Source organism: Pituophis catenifer, unplaced genomic scaffold (assembly GCF_029215685.1).
Source record: "Pituophis catenifer annectens isolate HBS135680 unplaced genomic scaffold, rPitCat1.0.hap2 SCAF_3, whole genome shotgun sequence".
NCBI classification, from domain to species: domain Eukaryota; kingdom Metazoa; phylum Chordata; class Lepidosauria; order Squamata; family Colubridae; genus Pituophis; species Pituophis catenifer.
In genome coordinates this window covers 92,982,934-93,007,420 of record NW_027256883.1, presented here as the reverse complement: position 1 = coordinate 93,007,420, position 24,487 = coordinate 92,982,934, and the positions used below count along the sequence as shown (strand labels likewise).

Sequence of the window (24,487 nt, the reverse complement as noted above, 5' to 3'; positions counted from 1 at the left end):
CTATGATGTCAAATCACTTATAAGGGGGTTGGAAGTTTGAGAAAAGCTGTGGCTGGGCAAAACAAAGCCCAGGCTGCTCTCGCACACTGCTATGTGAAATCTGTTTCACAAGTAAAGTATCTGTGAAGTCACAGTATTTGTTTACAGGAATTTCTCTGAGAAATACAGGAATAGTAGACGAGATACAAGAGAGGTAAGGCTGTGATTCTGAATGAAGTCAGTGTCTTCTGGATGACGGTATATGTTTCTTGAAAGGTGAACACACCTTTGTAAGCGCTATATAGATATCACAGAATCTAAGTAGAGGTGTCAATATCGAAGAGGCTAAAGGGGGAATTAGTTACTTTTCAACTGGCAGATAGACAAAAGTTCCTTGAACAATGAGTTCAGAAGCATGAATGATTTAACGTCAGGAGAGCTGACGTTACTGATACCTGCATGCAAACTAATAGGAGCCTCATCAAATGTGTCTCCTTAGTAGCTGTTAATAAAAGGCACTGACAAATAATCATGTAACCGATCTTTTGGTATTTATCCATTCCTTGATGGAATTTATCCTAGGACACAGCACTACTTGACAATTCTTCATTTCTGATCACATACCATACTATATAGAGATAACCACTGCAAAGATAAGGGTGAAAAGGTAACAACACTGCCTGATGAAACTGCAAAAGTACAAGCAAAACAGGCCTTTATGATTGAGAAATGTCATTATTCTGCCAGGTTTCTGCTTCAAACATCTAATAATAAAAGCAGATTAAATTATGGCAAAATGGTAAATAGATTCCATTACCCTGCGTTCAGTTATTCAGCTTTCAAAGCTGACCTTTTCTTATAGTGGGTTTTGTAGATGTTGTACAATATTTGAGCAGCCTTCTGAGAAAGCAAACTGATGTTTATCACTAAAGAACAGTGTCTGCAGCCCCCTTTAGGCAAATCCAAGATGATGACATATGTACAATGATGTCATCACATAGTAAATATTAGAATTATATATTTGTGCCCTGCTGTTTGAAACAAGTCCATAACTTCTAGATTTTACATGATGACACTTTTTGTCATTTTGTTTTCCTTATGGTGAAATTTTTACCAGGAATTGAATGGCATCTTTTGTTTATATATTATAGTACACTGTGTAGTATCATAAATTATTGTAAAGCATTGTCTTCCATGTTCTTTGATTCTTTTTAGATCATTATTTATAGCAATAGTTTTGCATAAATTATACTTTCAGTATTTGCCTATCTCGGATAAATAAGCTATTAAAAACTTGGCATTAATTCAGACTTCTCTTTGCAGGTTCAGCTTTTTCTTTTTATGATTACTAGTGGGATATTAATGATGAGTAAGTAAAGTGTTACAGTAATTGCTCTACTTTCTATATCCACAACAAAGCTAGGGAGAAGTTACTGACTGCCTCTCATTTTTCATATTTTTAATGGCAACATTGTGTTAAGTAGCACTAAGGGGAATTCATACATACAAAACGGCTATAAAATAAATAAATATATAAATTATTACTTTGTTAATAATTTATCCCTTGCTTCCATGGCCTTATCACCTTTGACTTTGAAGATATTTAAATCATATACTTCTGGCAGAAGAGTTTGGGTTTTTGTTTTTGCCTTTGTGCCAGAAAGGTCACTGATGATACTTAGCAGGTGTAATAAACTCACAATTGCAAATAAAGTACATAGAAATCTTTAATGAGTTTATATTACAAAAGACAAGGGCATCAAAACATTTTAACACATTTTATACAAAACTGGTCCTGCTTGTCTATGAATTCCTCTGGGGAAACTATCAAGCCTATTTTATGTTGTTGGCTGTGAGACACAACTAGTGAACACACCCAAGTTGTAATGATGAAGGGATAGAATTAGATATTCAGAATTATATAATTCAGGATTAGAGGATGTTATATGGAGCTACCATATTTTTCACGATGTTTCATGCAGCTCTAATTTTATTGCCATAGAGTGCTTTTCTATATATATATATTTTAAATTATTGTCTTCATAGCTTCCTTCTGCATCAGGCCATTAATTTTTCTAAGTCTGGTTATTTTCCTTGATTTTTTTTACCACTGAAGGGTCAAGAATACAAATCAAGCTGTCATTATCTCAGTGCACAGCACTCGCTTTGGCCATTTCTGGAATCTGACAACTACTGAGCTCTCTTGATGGTGAATGGTGGGACGAGACTGTAGACACTACTACAGCAACATTTCTATACACCAGAAAAGTACACACATGTTGTTCATGGTGTGGGCTAGAGGAGATTTAAGAAAAAAGTGTGGGGTGCTTTTTCTCTAAAAATATGAGACTGTCTACCCTTGATATATTTCATGATGCCACATTCCCTTGGGAAAGAGACTTAGTCATTTCAGTATGTACAAAGTAAGTCTGAAGTTCTCCTTTTCCTTTGACGTTAATGATACCTCGGCAGGTGCAAATGTAGCCCAATGTTTGTAAGATGTTACTGGTTTCTTCTGTGACCTGCAAAAAATTATTTAAGTAAACACATTCAGAACACACATTTTAAAGAAAGCCTAGAAATCTTTTCCTTCTCTTCTATGCCCTGAACTATTTGCTGTGGGTATCGATCAATTATGGGGAAGGTTTTCAATATAACCTTGCCAACTTTAAAGATGAGAATCTCATTCAGAGTCTTCCCTATTATTTTAATGGACATGAAAAAAAAATATTGGGACATATTCACAGTTTGTAATATTTAGAAATCCAATGACATCAATGGGATTTCAACTTGGCTAAACCTGCAACACAATAAATTTGGTGGGCGGGTTGTAAGTAGGGCTCACAATTTACTGCAGGATCATCTAAGATAATGCTAATATTTTGGGGTGGATAAAGGTTTTTTTTATTGTATTAACTTTTATAAAAATTAAAAGCAAATTTTAAGTTAACAACTCCAATAAAACTAGTGGTATATTTTTGTTTGTTTATTTGGGTTTCTCCTTGAAGATAGGAAGGATGAAGAGAGAAAGGGATGAACAGAAATGAAGGCAGACAGAGGTTCTTTATTTGTAGAACACGTGTAGAAAACTTTTTTGGTAGGTGTTGCTATTTTTCTCCCTTATAAATTAACTAATGAAATGCTACCTCTTCAAATGATTAACAATATAGAAGTTCTGACCCCCTGATCCCCTGCTTTGAATCTCTCTCCCTAAAAGAACAGAATCAGATTCCACACAAGATCTGTTGGCTATTAGCAAGAATAAAAAAATAACCTGTATTTTATCTAAAATGCCAGTACTATCCATCCTGCTGGCCACATTCACAGTGTTGCCCCAGATGTCATATTGTGGTTTCTGAGCTCCAATGACTCCAGCAATTACAGGCCCATGATTGATACCTGTAAAAAGAAAATTTAATTTATTTTGCCCTCTATTGTTATTTATTTATTTATTTATTTATTTATTTATTTATTTATTTAAATAAATGACTCCAGGCAACTTACAAAGATAAAAACCAAATATAAAAGCCATAAAAAAGGCAATTAATATTTTGCTTTCTGATTAGAAAACTTTCCTTAGTTTCTTTTTCAATAAGTCAAGACAAATACAAAGATGCAAATCAAAATACTTCAACTTGATTATTTTGCTCAAACAGTTGTCAAAAACATTGGGGTACTTTTCTATCAAACAAAAATCTGACATTCTCAATATAACTCAGCTTATATAATCATTGCTAGTGTGTGATCCATATACTAAAATTCAGATCTCCCTCTTAAGATAAAAAGCACAGAGAAGGTATCTCTGAATTTAAGAAGCAAACAAGAGGGAGGGAGGGAGCGTCACCAAGGTAGTACATCTATGCCAATTGCTTTGCATTCAGCTAAGGTTATCATTGTCCTCACATTCCCTTGGAGAAAACCAGAAAACTGCTGAAGGACCACTTCAGCATAAAGGAAATTTTTGTTGGCAACAATATATATTTCTTACTTGTCTATTTGTTCTTTATCGCAGATACTGATCAATGTAATAGATAACTAAACACAATAATGCTCAAGTTAAAAAAAGAAACATGAAACCATTGAAAAAATGGGCCCCAACCCAAGTGCTATTCATAATTTACAGTGTTATGTTACAGACAAATAATAGACTGCTGGCTAAGATAATCAAGGAGAAATTACTTAGCTGTTAATTTTAGATGAACTCTACAAACACTAATTTTAAAAAAATCATGGACATTAAATGAATGTCATCCAGAAAAAACTTTTATTTTATTTATTTATTTCTTGCCTTTATTATTTTGATAAATAACTCAAGGTAGTAGCCTACCTAATACTCCTTTCTCTATCTATTTTCCCCAAATCAAGGCAGCATTATACACCTAATATTCCTGCTTCTTTCCCCCCCCCCCCCAACAACCCTGTGAGTTGAATTTGGCTGAGAGGGAGTGACTGGCCTAAAGGCACCTAACTGGTTTTTATGCCTAAGGTGGGGCTAGAACTCATAGTCTCTTGGTTTCTAGCCTAGTGCCTTAACGGCTACACCAAACTGGTTCTCTCAGGAAAAGCTTTATTAAGGAGTGGGATCAATTATCATGTATAAATCACAGCACAGCACAATTGATCCCAGCTATGTTGGGATAGATTCTGTTAGCAGATGGAAATTTCCTTAAATCTGTACTCTAAGTCTGATACAAATACGGTATCAAAACACAGTAGCACGAAAGGCCTGTAGATCTAAATTCAGTATCTCCTCCAAATAACAAGCTGATTTAAAACTATATTCAGCTGGTTCCCTAACTCAACTTTAATACTGCTCCCATAATACTGTTCCTGTGCCAGAGACCAAGACTGTCCCTATTTACAGATCAACGCCACCAGCAATTAAGGAAAATATCTATATATATTGCAATGGCTCACAGTCCACAATCTTCATCCAGGGCTACCAATAAGAGTTTATCAAAATTAGGAGGACCAAATCCTATAGGCTAAATGTTAATTTTAACCAATAGTTAATTAGAGTAACAGCATCTGTGCTCTATAGAATGCTTCATTTGGGATAATATGAGAATATGACAGTACGAAAATCAAAGAATATTTAAGGATTTCTCAAACTAAAAACTACTTGAACAATACCAGTGACAATGATTCTTCCTTACACTGGAAAAAGTTCTACCTGGAAAGAGCCTAGCATGTATACAGTAGCACAAATATTGGATGAGTCCTAATATTTGGGTGAGAATTTTTAGAAACCTATCCCAAACAGTGAAATGGATGAGCTGAAGTGACAGGGATCAGAGTAAATTGCAAAATATCTTGTAATTTCATTGACATTGCCACTTCTCTCATTTCATGGAACACTGCTGATTGGAAATCTAAATCTAGGGACATAAATTTTGTCAGTTGTATAATAGAGTTTGGTCCTATGTTCTTAAGAAAAATCTTAGATTTTAGATGAGTTAATGTTTCAGACTCAAAGCAACTTCAAGGACTGGGAAGAGTAAGTCAAGCAGGGACTGGGATACTTATTATATACCTTTCCAGCTCTAAACCTTATGCACTATGTGAGCTTAGCTAGGACAGATGTGTTGATCATAAGAAATATGAACCATAATCCACATTACGCAAATACCACTTTTAATGGTTCTATTAGCATTTAGTGGCAATTCATGGTCATAAAACTATGATTTTTAAGTTGCATGTACTTTTCTTCTAACAAAATTATAAATAAAATAATGAAGTGGGGCAAGGAGAAGAACTGAATACAGTAATTTTCCATTCAGTGACATTTAACAGAATACAATGAACACACATTAGATGCCGTATCAATACTTTCCCAGAGGATCCTAAGAAAAGAGGTGAAAAAATGTTGCACCCTCTTCTGTTCTTGAATAGGATCCTCAGTATTCAGGAAAATAATTAGAAATCACTGGATATCCTACATATAAACAAAACTGGGAATGTTTTTCTGAATGGAAAGGATGAGACTAATGCAGAAAATACAGTACATATGAAGAGGACGAAATACTGTTCAATCTGTGTCTATCGATTCATTGCCAAGGTTTTGACACTAGGGGATGCTGTAAACTAAGATGATTGTAATCTATGGGCTAGATAGAATAACAAAATATTGAGTGATAATATAAAAAGCATATTTTGTTAAATTAAATACTTTTTATATTTACACACACACACACACACACACACACACACACACACACACACAGCCTTTTAACTTCATATTGTATTCAAAAACATTTTGTGTTCCTAACAGGGTGCTGAATATTGGAATAACCTTCGGTCAGCCAGAAATGTAATGTTCTTTCTTTTGATTCCACAAACTCTGAATATTTTAGAAAAAGAAAATATTTTATCTATTTATTTATGGGTTGAATTTTAACAAAAGAAAAGGGTATTTTTATTTTCAGCTATGTTTTATGGATTGTTGTAGCCCTTAGATTCATTATATGAGATAGTAGCCATGGAATTCCTGACAATAAATAAAATAAAATAAAATAAAATAAATAAAATAAAATAAAATAAAATAAAATAAAATAAGGCAGGCTGGTATAACTCACATGTTCAGATCTAAAGATTTCTTAATTTTAAAAAAGGATGAACCAGCACAGAGGAAATGCAACCTTCCCAAAATCTCTCTTTCTCTTCATCACAAAGACCTTGATGGACTTACTCTACCTACTGTATTCTTATTCTATTATTTAAAAAGTATTTCTGCTAAAATGTATATAAGGTGATTTTTCTTCTTATTATTATTGTCCCTTTTTTTTCTTGCTGGCATAATTTTCGGAAATTGCTAAAAAGCATTATATAACCACAATCTAACCTTGAGAAAATGGTAACAACATTTCTTCTCTATTTATAGAAAATCTGCTTCATATTCTTACCATGGACTGAATTCATGTTAAGCTTCTGGGGTTTTTTTGTTCATTGTCTTCCAAAATTTTGTGCTATGCTATGACTTTATCCTTTTATCTTTAACAACTGTGGGGCATGTGGGACATAAAACAGATTTGTCCCTTTTTATAGACGTGAGTTGTTGAAATAACTAAGTAAAAAAATCCATGAATTTGTAACAGAATGAAACATTACAAGTTGCTGCTATGAGACTATTTGTGATACTCTTCACTTACCTACTCGAAGTTTGAAATCATTAAAGGAATGCTTGTTTATTACATCCAGTTTTGCTCCAAGGGCAAATGCAAACTCTACCATAGTCCCAATATGCATATATTGTCGGTCAGGCTCCTGAATACAAACACAGAACACAATAAGGCAAGTGCAATCATCAAAACATGTCACCAAACTTGCTTTCTATGCATATCCATATGAAAACATTCTGGGAAGAAATGCTTCAATTTTAGGGCTACATGAACATTCATTAATAATATCAGTATCAATAATTAATATCAAGGGGACTTCTTAGAAAATGTGCAAAAATTAAGCTGTACATTATTCATTGCAGTATCTGAGAAAGCATAAAACTATTTGCTGTTATGTTTGCTGCAACCTATGGAATATCAACATGCATGAGGTTGGGGATAAATCTAGTATTCTTCAAATCCTGAACAAACTACTTTCTTCCTGCAGATAAGAAATTTCCCAGGGCTGTATCTAGATATTTCTGAGTTCCTGTTACAAGACCATCTGCCAGTTTCCTTAGGTAAGACCTTTTCCAATTTCCTTGCATAAACATTTGCCGCTTACTGATCGCAATGCTCATCATTCCACTCTCTGTCAGTGGTTTGCTGCACGAAGTAGCATAGGGAGAATATATATTAAAGAGGTTAGTGCCTGTTGTTAAGGCTAACACAATGGGACTCTCAGTTTGGGGCCTAAGCTGTGAAATATTGGAATCTGCCCTTTACTGCAAAATGCAAATTAAAATGAAGGAAACAATCCCTTGGGTTCCTGTATCTGTTTTACTGAGACGGGTCCAGCTGCCTTGGACTATGTCTCATCTTGAAGGCACACCAGGGCATGTGTCCGTTTTATGAGCTGCAGTGATAAAATAGCAAAGTAGGATGGGGCTATTTCTGTGTATTTTGAAGACACAGCAAAGTTCTTTGAATGTATCCTACTTGCAAAAGAAGTAAAAATTGAAATCCCTCTGAATTTCATTGGAAAGGTAGAGCAGGAAGAGAAATAAAGTTTGATTTGTACAATTTCAAATTAAATAAAGATATAAACAGTGAAATGTTAGGTATTATAAATACATTATTTTTCACCTGATGTTTTGAAGTCTCTCAGAAGCATACTCTATTTATTGTACTGACAGTGACAGTAACTTTTCCATTAAACTGGCAAATTGTTGTTTTGGGATGAAAAGTGAGCATTTTAGGTGTCAGTAATTGTTTTGTATTTCATATGTGACAACAGTAATTCTACAACTAGTCAAACAATAAATATTGGAGGAGGAGTCTCTATTTGAAGGAAGGGGTAAATCATGTAGCACAATATGGATCAATTTTTGCATTTAACCCCATAACTTTAAATGTAGGAGCAGAGAGTTGCAGAGAAGGAACATAATAGTTGGGAAGCAATTGACTTTTTCTTTACACTGATTCTCCCCACAAATGCTGCTTGTTGTCGGGCTTCAGATGGAGCCACTCTGATGGGGAAAGAAAAATTTGACATACTTTCTCCGATTCTAACACATCCTTTCATTCTTGGTGAATAGAGGCTTTTTACTACATTTGCCAAGATGATAGTTCCATGCTGTGACCCTAATTCAAGAGCGGCAAGGGGCAAATAAATTACTCTGAGTTTACAATGGGACTTTCTCAGATTTATTTTTCAATCTGAAATGAGTGAAAATACACCTCTGAATACTCCAAATAAGCTTGGAGCATTATTCAGAGGAGCTTCATTAGGATCAGGATGACTAAATTTCTGCAGCATATCCCAATCTCTGTCTTTTTGACTAATGATCTCTTCAAATTGTGTATAATATTGATGTATACCGGACTGTGTTCTTGACTGGGCATTGCACTTAGTCCTGTAGCGGCCATATATGTGCTTCCAATTGTCTTGATTTTTTCAACTCCACTAAACTTGGGCTTAGATAACAGCTGTGGAGAAACAGATGTCTGATTACAAAACAATCACATATTAGCTTTGTTAATACACACTTTCTATATTTGTCACTAGATACTTTTTAAAAGAAAGCCCAAGTAGCCCAAGTCCAGAAGAACTATCACCATTTTTTAGGGTAGTCTAGATAGAACAGTAGTAATCTCTTTAAACATATTTGCCCATGTCATAAATAATATAGAAACCCGATATTAAGGCACAATGCATATGCAGGTGAGATGAAGTGAGCCTTCCCCAACATATCTCCATATTCCAGTATTTTTATCCCAGGTCCTTGTTGAAGGAAACAATTTAGTTATAACAATCCATAGCCCTGAGTACAGACTGGATGGCAACATTAAAGCTGTATGGCCATAGGAAAATCTGCTGATGTTGCTAAACTCTTCATCCTTTGAAACTAAGCTTGTGAGTCTGTCAACCAAAACTTTTTGTAAGAAGGGGGGGTTTGGTTTAATTGTCCCTGAGATTTCATACTCATTGTAACTCATTATTAGGTTTCCATTTCCATTTCATATTTTCTCTGTAGTCATCATGGCAGCATAGATGGGAATGTCTTCTCTGCACATTTTATTCCATATCAGAAAATGTGTAAAATAGGATGGGCTGAGACAGAATGACTGAGCCGTAGTCAACTGGTGAATTCCTTTACTGAATGACAAGTTGAACTATTGTGTCCCCAATTCAATTCCCAAATTTTAACTACTACATTACACTGGCTCTTGATTTGCTGTATTTAAATATAGAAAGAATATTTAATGTAGCCCTGAAAAATATACATATGGAAGTATTACTTTAAACAGTATTTTCTCTTGTTTCCATATGCTCACAAAAATGTAAACACAACAAGCTGTTTTGTGTATATAATTACATTCCTCGAGGTTCAGTTTCTTTGCCAGGTTTGAAGCATCACATGTTTAAACATAAAGCTATTGTGCTGGTTTCCTAAACATATTACTTTAAATAGTTTTATTCACTGGCCATAAAAGTGCTAACCTGTCATCATAATAATGGGAAAATGATGGTTAAATCCAAACAACCACAAAAGAAAAATATGTAAAACTGTTTAAAGAACAAAATTTGAGATTCAGGAACAGTTTCACAGCAAATCGCATAATCATAATGTCTACATGTTAATCAAAATAGTTTGGCAATTACGCTAAAGCAGTGACTGGTAGCTCTCAATGACTTTTTTGCCCCAGCTTCAAAGTTCTGCTTGCTGTTGACATGACTAATGTTCACTGCCTTCAATAACAGCTAAATTAATAACTGTTCTGCTCATTCTCATAGAGTGTACATTCCCAGATTAGTCCCTTCAATGATTTTCTATACTTAAAACATTATAAATTAAGAAGACAAACAACCCACAGCTTGTTTTTGAAAGCGAATATGCTACAATATCCATAACATAGTAGATAATGTTTTGGCCAAAGGAGAGAATTGGAGGACATCATCTATACAGACCAAAGAAACTTCCTTGCACTAAGAAACTGGAATGAGACAGAGGTCTCATAGGATTCTTCTAGAGAAGGCTTGGGCACATGCCCAAGCGACTTGGAAACTGGCTCATTCTCTTTTTTTTGTACACTTCTGTACAAAATATATAAAATATAGGGGAAAGAATCTATCCATCACACAATTAAATAACAGCTCCTTTTGGCCACAGTCAACTTTATCCTTCTTTACCATATTTTTTGGACAATAAGATGCACCGGTGTATAAGATGCACCAAGATTTCGAAGAGGTAAGGAAGAAAAAACAGGTTTTTGCCCTCCCCGGTCCCCAGGAGCACTCTGCAGGCCTCCCAAACTCTTTGCGCGCCCCGTTTTTCGCAAAAATGGGACTTGCAGGGTGAGGCTTTGGGAGGCAAAAAATGGCTGTATTCGGTGTATAAGACGCACCAACATTTCCACCCTCTTTTGGGGTGGGGGTGGGGAAATGCGTCTTATACTCTGAAAAGTATGGTAATTTTTGTCCCCCAGGAACTTAAAGTGGTATTCAAAGCATTCTCTCCATCAATCTTCTCTACAGCAAGAATCCCATGAACTCAGTTGACAGTGTGATTTGAAGTTTAAAGTTAGGCATAGTTACGGATTATGGCCAACACTGCTTAGATTGGAAAACCATTTGTCTGGTTTTCTGTTTGAGCAGGGGGCTGGACTAGAAGACCTCCAAGGTCCCTTCCAACTCTGTTATTCTGTAGATTTTAAGCAAACAATCTTCTCTGCCGAAAGGTTGAGCAAATGTAGTGTTCCAAAATATATTTCTTGGTCAAAATTAAATGATTTAATGGGGTTAAAGGCATTCCTATCTTGGAGAGTGGCTAAGAAGTCTTTGTTTCAGCATAAGTTCTGGCTCATATTTTAATTGAAGGAACAATACACTTACATCATCAAAGTCAGCAATGATCTCATTTAGAAGCCTGAGACATTCTAAACCTTCTTTATTAACATCAGATTCTGTATAAAATTCTTTGAAATCTGGAATGGAGGCAAACATGACACAGACGCAATCATACGACTGATGGTATAAATCCTGTTGTTGAGAGACGAATAAGAGACAATGTTGTCCATGTTCTCAGCAGAAGTCATACATAAAATAATAGTAAAGGAAAAAAAGGAAAAAGTGCTATTGATTTTTACAAAATTGTACAAAGATAAGTTCATATCAACTTTTCATTGCTTCTTGCTTTAGTTTCATCAAAAGCTATTTATTAAATTAAAAGCATTTATTAATTTGATTAAACTATTAAATTAAAATTCATCTGCATGCTAAGTATCCTTAACTACAACAAACTATGTTGGCCATCACCAAAAGTATTTGATACACATTTCAGCATTTCTGCGATACACATCTCAAATAGCCAATTTGATGTAGTGGTAAAAGTGCAGGCCTAGAAACCAAGAGGATCTGAGTTCTAGTTCTGTTTTAGGCATGAAAGCTGGCTGGGTGACTTTAGGTCAGTCACTCTCTCTCAGCTCTCTCACCACATTGTTGTTGTGAGGAAAATAGGAAGCAGGAATATTAGGTATATTTGCCACCATGAGTTGACTAATCTTTTTTAAAAGGTCTTTATAATTAATAGGCATAACTCATGTAAGTCTGTAATATGCAAGATGTAGCAATTGTCACAGATCCTGCTATCTTAATTGGAGATTGAGAAAGTTATATTATTTGGGAGAGTGAAATAGGACACTGCTTTCTTTCATCTTTTTAATTAGATTGGAAATGTATGAAAAAGATTCTTGCCAAAGGAAGTCAAAATTATTTACCATCAAAGCATTGTTCAGCATTTCCAGCAGAGAACGCTGAAAAAAAACCCCAGTCCAAAACCATTTACATATACTGTACAGTTCCACACAGCTGTGCTTCCATATGCAGTTTAGTGGGGGGAGGGGGGGAGGCAATGCATTTTAGGATTTTCTGTGTGCATATACATAATTGCCTTTTCCAGTGATATGGTCTAGTGCAAGTAAATTGCTGGTTGTCTGTTATTGTTGTGCAGGCTGCAACAGATCAATAAGACAGATATTGTGTCATGAGACTGAGCCTTAATTCAGAATTCAGAAGTCCTTCCAACTAGATAAACATATGGTGATATTACATTAGCATGCTTGATAGAGGTCTTTCTAAGCAGCAACTGAACACTTGGAGTGAAGAAATTTCAGTTATAAATAATAGAAATATGCAATGTATTTTGAAAGAACGTTTCTCAAAATACATTGTCAAGAGCATCTCACCCTAAAGAGTTAATGCATCCCCGTTCTTTGGAATTGCTTTGAAGACTTTTTCTAGTTTTCTGTGCTCATGTGTATATGCAAGAGAAAACTTGTTCCAGAGCTGCTAGAAAAATCAAGCAATCACGGACCCAGAAGAACGGAGAGAAAACTGCCTTTGAAACAGCTGAGTCTGGCCTTCCAGAGCCTGCAGCTACTTTAACACTTCAAGGAAGGGAACTTTGCTCTTGTTTACATGCTGTGACAATTGTCCCTTTTGAAGGCTTTGAAAATCCTAGCAAACAAATACTAGATCACTGGAAACTATATAAATACAACTCTAAATGTCATGGCCAGGGAAGAGAAAACTGACTGCTTGTAATACCTAGGTTTCAGATGGAAATGAAAACAGGTAGCTGGGAGAGAATTACTTCCTACGCAAAGCAGGTCATTCTCATAGGATATAGAATTTTCCAGTGTAACAACGTTGGTACTATTTTAAATTTCAGGGGACAAAATAAAAGATTTTATCATTTTAGAAAATGCTAAAACAGAAAAGAAATTATACTGAAGTGTAATTCAGGATTTTGTTTTGGGAAAACTGTCAGCAGGTGGATGCTTGCTAATGGACTAAAACAGTATTTTTTAAAAATGTCTTCAAGTCAGATTTTTTTTTTTTACTTTTATTTCTGATGACTGCTTGGATAGGTTCCTGCAGTTTTCCTGGCAAGATTTTAGAAAGGGTTTGCATTACTTCCTTCCTGTGGCTGATGGAGCGTGACTGTCTCAAAGCCCCCCTTAGCTTTGTGCCTAAGCTAGGACTAGAACTAGGATTCCTAATTTCTAGACTGGTGCCTTAATCACCATACCAAACTGGCTCTGGTTTTATGCCTTTGAGTTGGTTTTTTGACTCTGGGAGACCACCTGGACAAGTCCTTGCAATTTTTTTGGCAAGGTTTTTCAGAAGTGGTTTGCCATTGCCTCCTTCCTAGGACTGAGAAGGAGTCACTGGCCCAAGTAATTTAAAATATTTTTTACAATTAAAATGGCTATAATTTTGTGTGATTTCAGGATTTTTGCAAGAGACTGTATGGAACTGGCAAGGCACAAATGATTTACTTCTTTCTCCGGTCCTTCAAGCCAATAGATGATTTGGTAAGTGTTAAGCTTTTCTTTTTATTGCCTTTGGAGGTATATTCTACACCCTGATTACAGATTCATGCCTTTTCAGTTCATGTGAGGGATTATTAGAAATGTAATTTTGTGTTGGAATACATTTTGCAAGAAACACAAAGGTTTGTTTTTTAAGGATTGCTTGCAATAATGAGCCCAAGAACTGGTGACTCCAAATGTATACTGTTTGTTCTGTGCAACTTCCAATACTCACAAACAGACACATGTTATTTGTAAATTAACAGATATAAAAGAGGGCATGTAGGTCTCAGTGGTTTGTTAAATCCAAATGGCAACAATGTCCTAGAGCAGTGTTTTTCAATCTCAGCAACTCTGCGATATGTGGCTGGGGGAATTATGTGAGTTGAAGTCCACATATCTTAATGCTGCTGAAGTAATAGCAAACAGACATGGAGTTAAGCTGTTTTGCCAGTTCTTACTTTCTGGGGCAGGTGAATCTACGGTCTGTGGTTTGTCTTCTGCTGTCTCGAAATTGACCTGGTCAGTTAACCTAAGATGAGATGTAGTGAGGTGGACTGACCTCATTCTTCAAGTTCCTTGCCAAGAAATGTTCAGCCACATGAGCAGGCAATACATTTTCCAGAAGAAGCCGATTCAAATTCTCCATTGTCTCAATCTCCTCACGTTCTTTTTTGAACTTGTTCTTCCACAGGAAATCTAACCTACAGTAATATTCATTCTGTTACAAAGAGGACACAGAAGTAAAGAAACAATAGGCATCTTGTCCTATCAAATGGTTTTAAAGAGAAATATATATATATTTATACTGTGTTTCCCCAAAAATAAGACAGGGTTTTATTTTCTTTTGACCCCCCAAATAAGGGCTTGGCCTTATTATTGGGGGGTCTTATTATTTTGGGGGCGCAGGAGGCAGTGAGCGTGGGACTAGATGTCCCATCACTGCCGTCGCCTCCCCTCCCTGTTTTTTGCACCGGCCAAGTGGCCCAACAAGTCCCACCCCACCCCAATGGCAACAGCTGCTTCCCTTCCCCATTGTCTCTTTATCGAGAGGAGTGGCAGGTGGGGCAGGGGAGAAACGAGACGCGTGGAGCGAGACGTGGCTCCCCTTGCCGTCTCTTCTCCCCCCATCGCCGGGCATTACAGGGCTCCTGCCCTTGCTGAGCCATCCGTCCCCTTTAGGGATGCAATTTGGGGGTGGCAGGTGGGGTGGGCGAGAAGCGGGACACAGGTCTTATCTTTCAAGCTCCATCACTTTCTTTGCCATTGTGTCCAGGGAAACATGCTGTAAAAGAAAACCTTCTTGCGAGTTCAATCAAACTTCTCTTATTTTGGGGGAAACACGGTATATACATTCACCCCAAGAGATGTTCTTATCCTGATCCACTTGGGAGCTGTATCCATTTATACAATATTATACCACTTCTACAATATATGGCTGTGCTATCATATCTCAAGTTACAATCTCATATACCAAATAAGAGCTGAATGCATAACCTAACAACATGTTGAACAATGTTAAGTCTTGAGAAGGAGTCCAAAAAAACAATTAAGGGAAAAGAGGACTACACCACTGAGAATACTGAAGAAGGACACAATTGCTGGGGTTGCTTATTCCTTAAAGTCATGTAACAAAACAATTCCCTGAGAAAATAGATAGGTTCTCATAGTATGCACAATCCTGAAATACTTAATCCTATTTTAACTTAGTCTGAAGTCAACCCAGATAATGAGAGATGATTGAGTATATGAATAAAACACACCATGCAACTTAAAGCTTAAAGTATCCTTGTAATAACTTGATTTCTATTTGAGAACAAATAAGAAAGGTTTAAAAAAAACTAAAATAACATTAAAAATAATAATTAGAAAGATGAGGACAATGAAAAGTAAGGTAAAACAGAATTATGATTAAAAAAAAGGGGGGGGAAGAAAAATAAAATGAATAAAATAGGAAATAGCTACTGCTTCCATTTTTGAAGAAATGGAAAAGGCAACTACCAGAAGCTAACAGAAACATCTGCATTTTTTAATCTGTAGTGGAAACATCTCACCTCCCTGAAATACTGTTATACTCCTCTCTATTCTGTAGAAATAGCATGAAAAAGGCTCAAACAATATAAGATTCTGGGAAGATGAGAGCAAGAGGAAATGGAGAAAGCAATTAATAAAAAACAAACAGAAAGAAATGGTGAATAATTTTCTTTCATGACTTTCATCGATCATAATGAAAAGAAGAAAAATGCCTCTCCAAAAATGCAAAGAACAAGGGGAAGCATATGGGATGAAAAGGGAGAGAGGTTGCTATATAATACCCAGCCTTTTTAAAAAACAATGAATGAAAATGATACTGAATCAGAAATTCAGTCACACTTGAATTCATTTAGTGTGACTTTTTATTTTTGTTGACAGGGAGAATGAAATACGCTCTATTTACCAAATAAAAGTAATGACACTGAATAAAGAAATCTACTATTTATATAGTCAATGATCAAAAAGCCTTGCTTCAAAAGAAATGCTTCAAATATATTTTACTTATTGATAAATCTAGTTTCTAAAGCTGCCCATTTTGCGATGACTCTGGAAGCGTGCATATTAAAAGCATATCCAATACAATACAAGCAAAAAATAATGTGATAACTCAAGGACTAATCCACTCAGCACGTTAATAAAATGCTCACAAAAGACAGATACTTCTCTAATACGGCATCTGAGGAAAGAACTAAATCTTTGAGGTCTTTTTTTGAAGAACAATTCAAACCTCTGGGGAGATGCTATGTTACAGGACAGCTCTGCTACAGAGAAAAGATGTCATTAAGGTCCCAGCAAAAGACACCATTTTAAAAATAAGGCCCATAAGGTCTTACCAGTTAGAAATGATGGGAGAAGAGCTGCCTTCAGATAACCAGACCCTATGCCATGAAGCGCTTTATAGGTCACAACCAGCACCTTGAATTGCCTCCTTAGGGATAACCAGTGCTGTGCAAGTAGCAGAAATGTCACATGGGTGTACCAACATATGACCCTAAGAGTCTGCACCATCGTATTGTGGGCTGGCTGCAGCTTCCAAATGGTCTTAAGGGCAAGAGTGTTCTGCTGTAAGTCCACATAGAGGGTGACTAAGGCTTGAGTGAGATAAGATTCATAATTTAGGGAAAGGTGCAATTGGTGTGCTTCATGAATCTGGACAAAGGCTTCCTGCCAAGCTATCACCTGCTGTTTTGACAGAGCTGCAGTTATGTGAATGTAGGAAGCTGCAAATAGAACTTAGAATAACTTTATTGTCACTTTGAACGTATACTAATCGGCATACTTTAAAATGAAATTTCATTGCATACAGCTCTCAAAGAGTCACCAATATACACTACATAAACATGACTAAATAAATACAAAATTATGGATATACCCATAAATATTATATGACACAAATAGCCATAAGAGAGAGAACCTGATAGGTGGTCACATGACTGCAGGGGGTGGGTGATTGTCAGAACTCTGACTCCAGGTAAGTAGTCCCAAGGGGAATCCATTGTAATTTTGAATGGTCACTAAATGACCAACTGTAAATTGAGGCCTATCTATACCAACTCTCTGCAGGCCATCACAACCAAGACATTACTGTTTGTTCTCTTTCCACCATCAGGTCTCACTCCTGTACCCTTCCATCTCTCCCCCAGGATCAACTGCATTCTCCCCACCTCAAAACAGATGCGGAGCATGAATTCGATTTTTAAATCTGAAGTTAACAACGTGCACAATGTATTATAAAATGTCTCCGTTTTGTTTTCCAGAGTACAAACCAAAGGGAAAAAACTGCACATCAGCTTTCATCTGATACCGATAATCCTTGATTTAGGACCACAACTTGGCCCAGAATTTTGGTTCCTAAGTGTTGCAGGCATAAAGTGGGATGTCATGTGACTATATTTCTTAGCAACCAAAATCCCAGAAACCCATTGCCATCATTAAGTGAATTTTACCAGTCATTAGCTAGACCCACCTCAATTTGAGCAATTCTAGGCTTGATCTTTTCAGCCCTGAGTCTCAGTAAGGTAAGAGACTGTCTCCAACTCTCCCTAGCCTGCCTTTCTGGCTGTCCTGCAACCTGCCTTGAGGGCCAGCAAGCAGACCCAAAACTATGTGGTTCTGGGATGTTTGCCATGTCCCAGGAAGCCACAGCCATCCCAGCTCCAGTCCCTTTCACCCTTGCCATCCTATGCTCCACCATCCCAGCCCACTTTTGCCATCTTCTTGCTCCTGCTGCAGATGAGACATGCTCAGCCTCGCTGCTTGGCTGGGCTGGGCCTGGCTTTATACCGCATTAAATAAATAAATAAAGAGTGGGGAGTTGAAAGCATCCCTTGAATCACAGTGCACCCAAGCGTCCTTTTGCAAAGTGCTCTTGGGTGGGGCTGGGGCTGGCTTTGTGCTCTGAAAAAGGGGGAAAAATCATGCTTTTGGCTCCCATCGGCCTTTCCTGCAGTGCAAAGCCAGTCCCAGCCCAGTCAAGCATCAAGGCTGGGCATGCCCTGTCAGTAGCAGGAGCAAATAGATGGTGAAGGCCAGCTGGGACAGCAGAGTGCAGGATGGCAGATCAAAAGAGCATAGATGATGGGAGAGATAAATGGTTGGGGGTGTTGCAGCATCCCTCACATATATGGGTAAGGTTGCTAAGCACCTGAATTTGATCATGTGGCCATGGGGGAACTGCAATGGCCATAACTTTGGGCATGGGTCATAAATTCCTTCATCCAGCACCACTATAGCTTCAAGTGGACAGTGAATGAATGAATGGTCCTAAGTCAAGACTACCTACATCTCAGTATTTAAGAGAGGCATCGCAGCTGTATGATATTTTCTATTTTCCTATTCCCTTTGAAAAGCGATACAGAGTTAAAATGTAAAATTCAGTATTTATTACAAGTCGCTGACTTATAGGCAACAAAGGGAATGCTGAATGGGTTTCTTAAATTCTAAGGACTGTGACATTTCTATGCAGCTCAAAACTCTAAAATCTGTAATAATAATTTGGTCACAAAAGCAGTCTTCGCTAACACTGCTGTGACAGAAGTAAAAGAAAGTACTGATTAGATTAATTACTGAATGTGACTGTCATATGCTTTGTAAAGAAACCCCCTACTTTGATGTTTTCCAGAAGACACTTTTCATAGCAATCACATTGTATAATTAAACACAAGCTATCCTGTGAAAATTTATTCAATTTTAACTAGAATTATGAAGACATTAAATGTATTGTATGCAACCATAGACCCCTACACAAGATCTACATACACAAAGAGGCAAAACCACCCAACTAATTTTAATTTAAGTGAGCTCCATCTGTTTTATCTAATAATATATTTGAGACATATTGTTATACCAAGTTATTTCTGTTGTTATATATATCTTGGTATATATATCAAACTTCTCAAACCAAGTTTGCTTTTTTTATTGGATTTCTGTGCAACCAATTCATTCAGACTCAGGGCACCCTAAAGTAAAAGCTCAATAACTGATTGGCTTAGACAGCATCTGAACTGTCCAGACAAAACTGATTTTGATACGACATTAAGTACGAAAGGGATCAATTCAAATTTTAACCAATTTATATCATACTGAGAAAAGGCTACAAAATCATATTTTATTTTATCAGTAAATACTAACAAGCCATTTGCAAATAGGACTACTTGAATCTCACCACTCTACTTAATTGTGAAATGTAATTATTAAAGTTCAAAATCAAACAATAAAGAAGAAAAGGGGAGACAGATAAGATACCAGTAACTCTCATGTGAAAATTTGAAGAATAAAAAAAGTGTAAATACACTTAAAATATTCTTGAGGAAAGAGGAGGGGGATTTTAATATTATAATTAAAAAGTAGGGATCACCTATTTGGTCAAATAAATTCTCTCCATTCAATAATTAATCAATTATTAATTATAGTGAGATCCACCTAATTTCATATAGTTATTTAGTTAGCCTCTGGTCTGCAAAAATAAATTTAATTTATCAGGATGTTCCAAGATAGCTAATATCATTTAGAATTGTTCAATAGCAATCTTTAATATCTACATTCATTAGGTGTGGGTCTATAATTTGCAGTGTGTGTATGATCACGATCAGATTTTAATACTGCAGAGACCTAAGCTTCATTTTGAAGAATATTAGATTCGAATACATTCTCATAAAAATTACAAATTTAGTGACCAAAACAGCTCTCTTTAATCTTGTAAACTCTCAAGCTTCCTCTTTCCTATATGTATTCAAGATGACCAGCAAGATACACACACACACACACGTGTGTGTGTGTATGTATATTTGTGTGTATGTATTGCATGTGTATATGTGTGTTATGTATGTGTACACTTTTTAGAGCAGGCAACAGAATTTCATTTTTAATGTGTGGCAGTGTGCTCACAGTAAAAAACGACAATAAAGGTTATCTATCTATACATGCTATTTGTATGTTTGTATGGATGGAGAGAGAGAGAGAGAGAGAGAAAGAGAGAGAGAACAGACAGACAGACATGATACAATAGATACAATAGCTTTGCATTCATACCAAGGCAAGACAGATTGCCTGGAAGGAGAAGCTAGGAAAGCCCTAAGAGATTTTTGAAAAATGAGTTCTATATCCAGAAACTGGATGAAATAATTATTTTGCCCCCCGTTTTAGTCCTGCATACATCTGAAATAAAATCTTGTTCAGGTAGCATTTTAACACTGAGTTAATAAGATAATCCTTTTTCATTAGTTAAATGTTAAAATATATCCACAAACTTCGCTGCTATCAATTTTATTAATTTGCAAGGACATGCCATGTCTTATTAAATGGCCAAATATTTAAAGTATTGGATTATTCCTTGAACAGACCATTTGAATTTTTCTTTTCTTTCAAAATTTAAATAATTTGTTATAGAATGGTTTGATGTTCTTTTTTTCCTCTTCTTGGCATTACTAGAGACACCCGGATAACATTCAGTTCAATTCTGCAATCTCCTTAATTATTATTCTGTTGCATCCTTCCTCTTTTTACCACTTACTGTCCAATACAATTTTATGGATGAGCCATAACATGCAATTTCTATTACTCAAAATTTCAGCTAGCCCTTAAAAAAAGACCATACTCAAGTCATAATTTCCCATTATAGGCTGAAACCATTGAAAAGAAATAAAATAGATAAGAGAAGAGAAGAGAAGAAGTGAAGCACATACTTTCCTACTATTTTCCCCCCAATAAGTTGATAGTTATTCTTGCAGTTCTTTGCAATATCCATTTTTGATGTTTAATATATTTTAGTGTGGTTTTTGAGTATTGATTTCTAAGCAACAGTTCTACTAATAACAGTTTTGAGGAGCTTTGCCTTTACTCTTCTGCCTTTTTAATAATTGTTTTTATAGCTTGGATTGCAGAGTCACAAGATTGAAATGGGTAGCTATTTAAAATTTAGAATAGAATAGAATAGAGCTGGAAGGGACCTTGAAGGTCTTCTAGTCTAGCCCCCTGCCCAAGCAGGAAAACCCATACAATCTCAGACAAGTGAAATCAGAAAAAATATCAAAAATGAAAAAAAATCCCTTCTCATCCCTCAAGGTGGTATGTGTCTTTCTCAATCTTGGATCCTTTATACTAGAGCTCTGTGAGTTTGAAGGTTCTGCACAGTGTCTTAATTGTTCTTAGCAGTACTCTGTTCTGGACAGAGAACTTTGTTGTTGTCCCTGGGATCTTTTGAAGCTACTCACCCAGTTTAGGAGTCACAGTCCCAAATGCTCCTATTACCACTGGGAACACTTTGGCATTTACTGTCCACATTCTCTCAATCTGTTTCTTCAGATCCTGGCACTTTTCCAGCTTCTTATACTCCTTCTTCCTAATGTTACTGTCATTTGGCACTGCTAAATCTATCACCACCATCTTCTTCTGGCCCTTGTCTACTACCAGAATATATCGACCAATACCTGCCTGTCTGTCTGGATCTGAAAGTCCCACAGGAAGTGTCTATGGAGGAAAAACAACAGATCAGGAATGGGACACTCCCTACTGACTCTAATAGTAACTATGGGATGCTACAAACATTATAAGTGCAGGCTTTGGTCATAGAATTTTCCCCCCAGCACCATTGTAACTTGGAACAGTTGCTGAATAGAATCAAATAGAATTCTTTATTGGCCAAGTGTGATTGGACACACAAGGAATGTGAATGAGGCATTCAGTAAGCAAGGACCACCTGTAGTTGTCCATGAACCATATTAAATTCTAAAACTCAGTGCAATATAGCCGTAAGTCAAACCTAGGAGGAATGGGAGAGAATAACAGCCTCTATCTACTAATTAATACCGAGATTGCAAATTAAAACACTCCATTTGCTTAGTCTCTGTTTTGAGAAAGAAGTAAGAGGTCACTTAAAGTTTAATAAGATATTTCTTTGCACTATTCAATTTTCTGAAGTGATAAAAAGACTTTCAATTAAATAGTACACCCTAACAACAATAATGGCAAAGGCCACAGGAGAACAATATCTTGATCAGATTCAACAGCTCAATAATCTTTTGCTACTTCCTGCTGGCCAAGTAAGGTTTTGTACTACAATAGAGCAGAACAAAGCCATAAATCTGTCACAGTGCTAAGCAGCTGTAGCAAAAAGGATAGTTCTGAAAGAAAATACAATGGAAACAACAGTGACCTTAGAAAGACATGCACAAAATTCAGAACTTTTTGTACAAGAAATATACAATATAAATAGTGTGAATGGTATTCAGAAGAAAGAGCTCAAAATATTATTAAAATTTATTTCTTCTCATTTAATATTTATTTAAATATTTGTTTATATTTTTTTAAAAAAAATTAGTATTAATATAAACTTATTTCTTGATATTAGTGAAATTGAAAGTAGATACAAGACTAGCAAATCTTATATTCTAACCACAATATATAATTCCATTACATTTTTTCTATCAGTTCTCATTTCCATTTGACGAAAGAAGTTTTTCGTATTGAAGTTTTTTTAAAGGATGAATGTTGTTACATTTCTTAGGTGTTCTTTATAGTTGCAAAGTGATCAGTGTGCGTATATGTGTGCAGATGGCCTGTCTTTCATATTTAATAATTTCTCCAGTCCCTGGTTCCCTATCCTTCAATTAAATTCCAAGGAACCAAGCCCATCATGCTTTTTAAACTGAAAGTTTGGGCAGTCTTAAAGGATGAAAAATGTCTAATAGCAGCAATGCCAACGGTAGCATCTTATATACCACTTCCAACAACAAAGCAAGTTCAAATATACCCACCAAGAGAAACGAAATATTCAACCATCTTGAGAGTAGCCTCTCTTCACAAAATAAAGAATGGCAGATTTGGAGCAAGGATTTATTTGGACCAAGCATTTATTCAAAATGAATAAATGATTTCAAAATTGTGCAAAACTGGGCCATCTGATTATGTTCTTTCTATACTATTGTTGTTGTGATGATGAAGTTTTCTTCATCTAGAAAAATAATGCTGGAATGTATCTTTAATCTAATCAGTTAAGGAAAATAGGTTCTCTTCGGGTTCAGGTACTAACTATAGTTATGACTTATGAACAGTTACAAATGGGGCCATCTTGAACACCTAGGTCATCTACAGTAAAGTTTCAGAACAGGCTTTAATAATACAAAATATAATAATACAAAATATATCAAAGATATTTTTTTTCTCAATTCTGCATTTATCTTAAAAATGAACATTGCAATCTCTTAGGGCCTCATTGCTACTTTAGGCTAAATTACTGAGGAAAACCAACATCTTCTCTTCCAATCCTTACTAGAAGTTTATAAAACAGCACTAAATGGAATTACCAAAAATAGAAAACCAATTTATCTAAATTACTGCAATAAACAGGTCAATTTTAAGAGATAGGAAAGTGCACAGCCCTGGTAGTTTCAATTTAAAATTAGTGTTAGAATGCTAGAATCTTTATGTAGTTATACAGTTATGGAATGGAATAACTGCAATGGAAATTGAAATTTGGATTATCTGATTGTTTAGCTGTACAATCAATACAGGTAGTCCTCGTGTTATGATGGCAATTGGGACCAGAATTTCTGGTGCTGAGCAATGTGGACTACAACATCACATGTCTGTATCATTTAGCAACAGCAAACCCTGCAGTTCCCATTGCCATTGTTAAACAAGGATTGTGGGTCATTAAGGGAGACATCCTTGCAACTTCATGCTGGTTTCCAACAACCAGTCAATTCCTTTCAGGGCCAAGCTAGACTTTATCTAACAGTTGTCCAATATCCTTTTCAAAGCTGTCTCTATCTATAAAACATACCATATTCGCTCCCCCCCCAGTCCATAAACCAATTCATATGTTGCCTTTTATTCTTTATACTCTAAATATATTCTTGCTCTATTTGAGGATCACATGAACTCCATCCAACCACACCTTTCTAAGTAATATCCGTTCCTCTCAGCCTATGATTTTTTTTCATGTATATGTTTGCTGATTTGATCCTCATTCATTCTCTCTATATAATCAAACCAATGAAGCC

At 36.0% G+C, this 24,487-nt stretch overlaps 1 protein-coding gene across 1 annotated transcript in view; it reads right to left on the bottom strand.

Moving 5' to 3' along the window:
• Positions 1–2,348: 2,348 nt before the first annotated feature.
• Positions 2,349–24,487, bottom strand: part of ADCY2 (adenylate cyclase 2) — a 156,940-nt gene continuing 134,801 nt past the window's right edge. The window contains exons 20-25 of the mRNA XM_070939121.1: positions 14,515–14,673; positions 11,473–11,619; positions 8,958–9,065; positions 7,128–7,242; positions 3,254–3,378; positions 2,349–2,501 (exon numbers count right to left, since the gene is read on the bottom strand). Coding sequence (XP_070795222.1) covers positions 2,349–2,501; positions 3,254–3,378; positions 7,128–7,242; positions 8,958–9,065; positions 11,473–11,619; positions 14,515–14,673 — 807 coding nt within the window. The remainder of the gene's footprint in view (positions 2,502–3,253; positions 3,379–7,127; positions 7,243–8,957; positions 9,066–11,472; positions 11,620–14,514; positions 14,674–24,487) is intronic.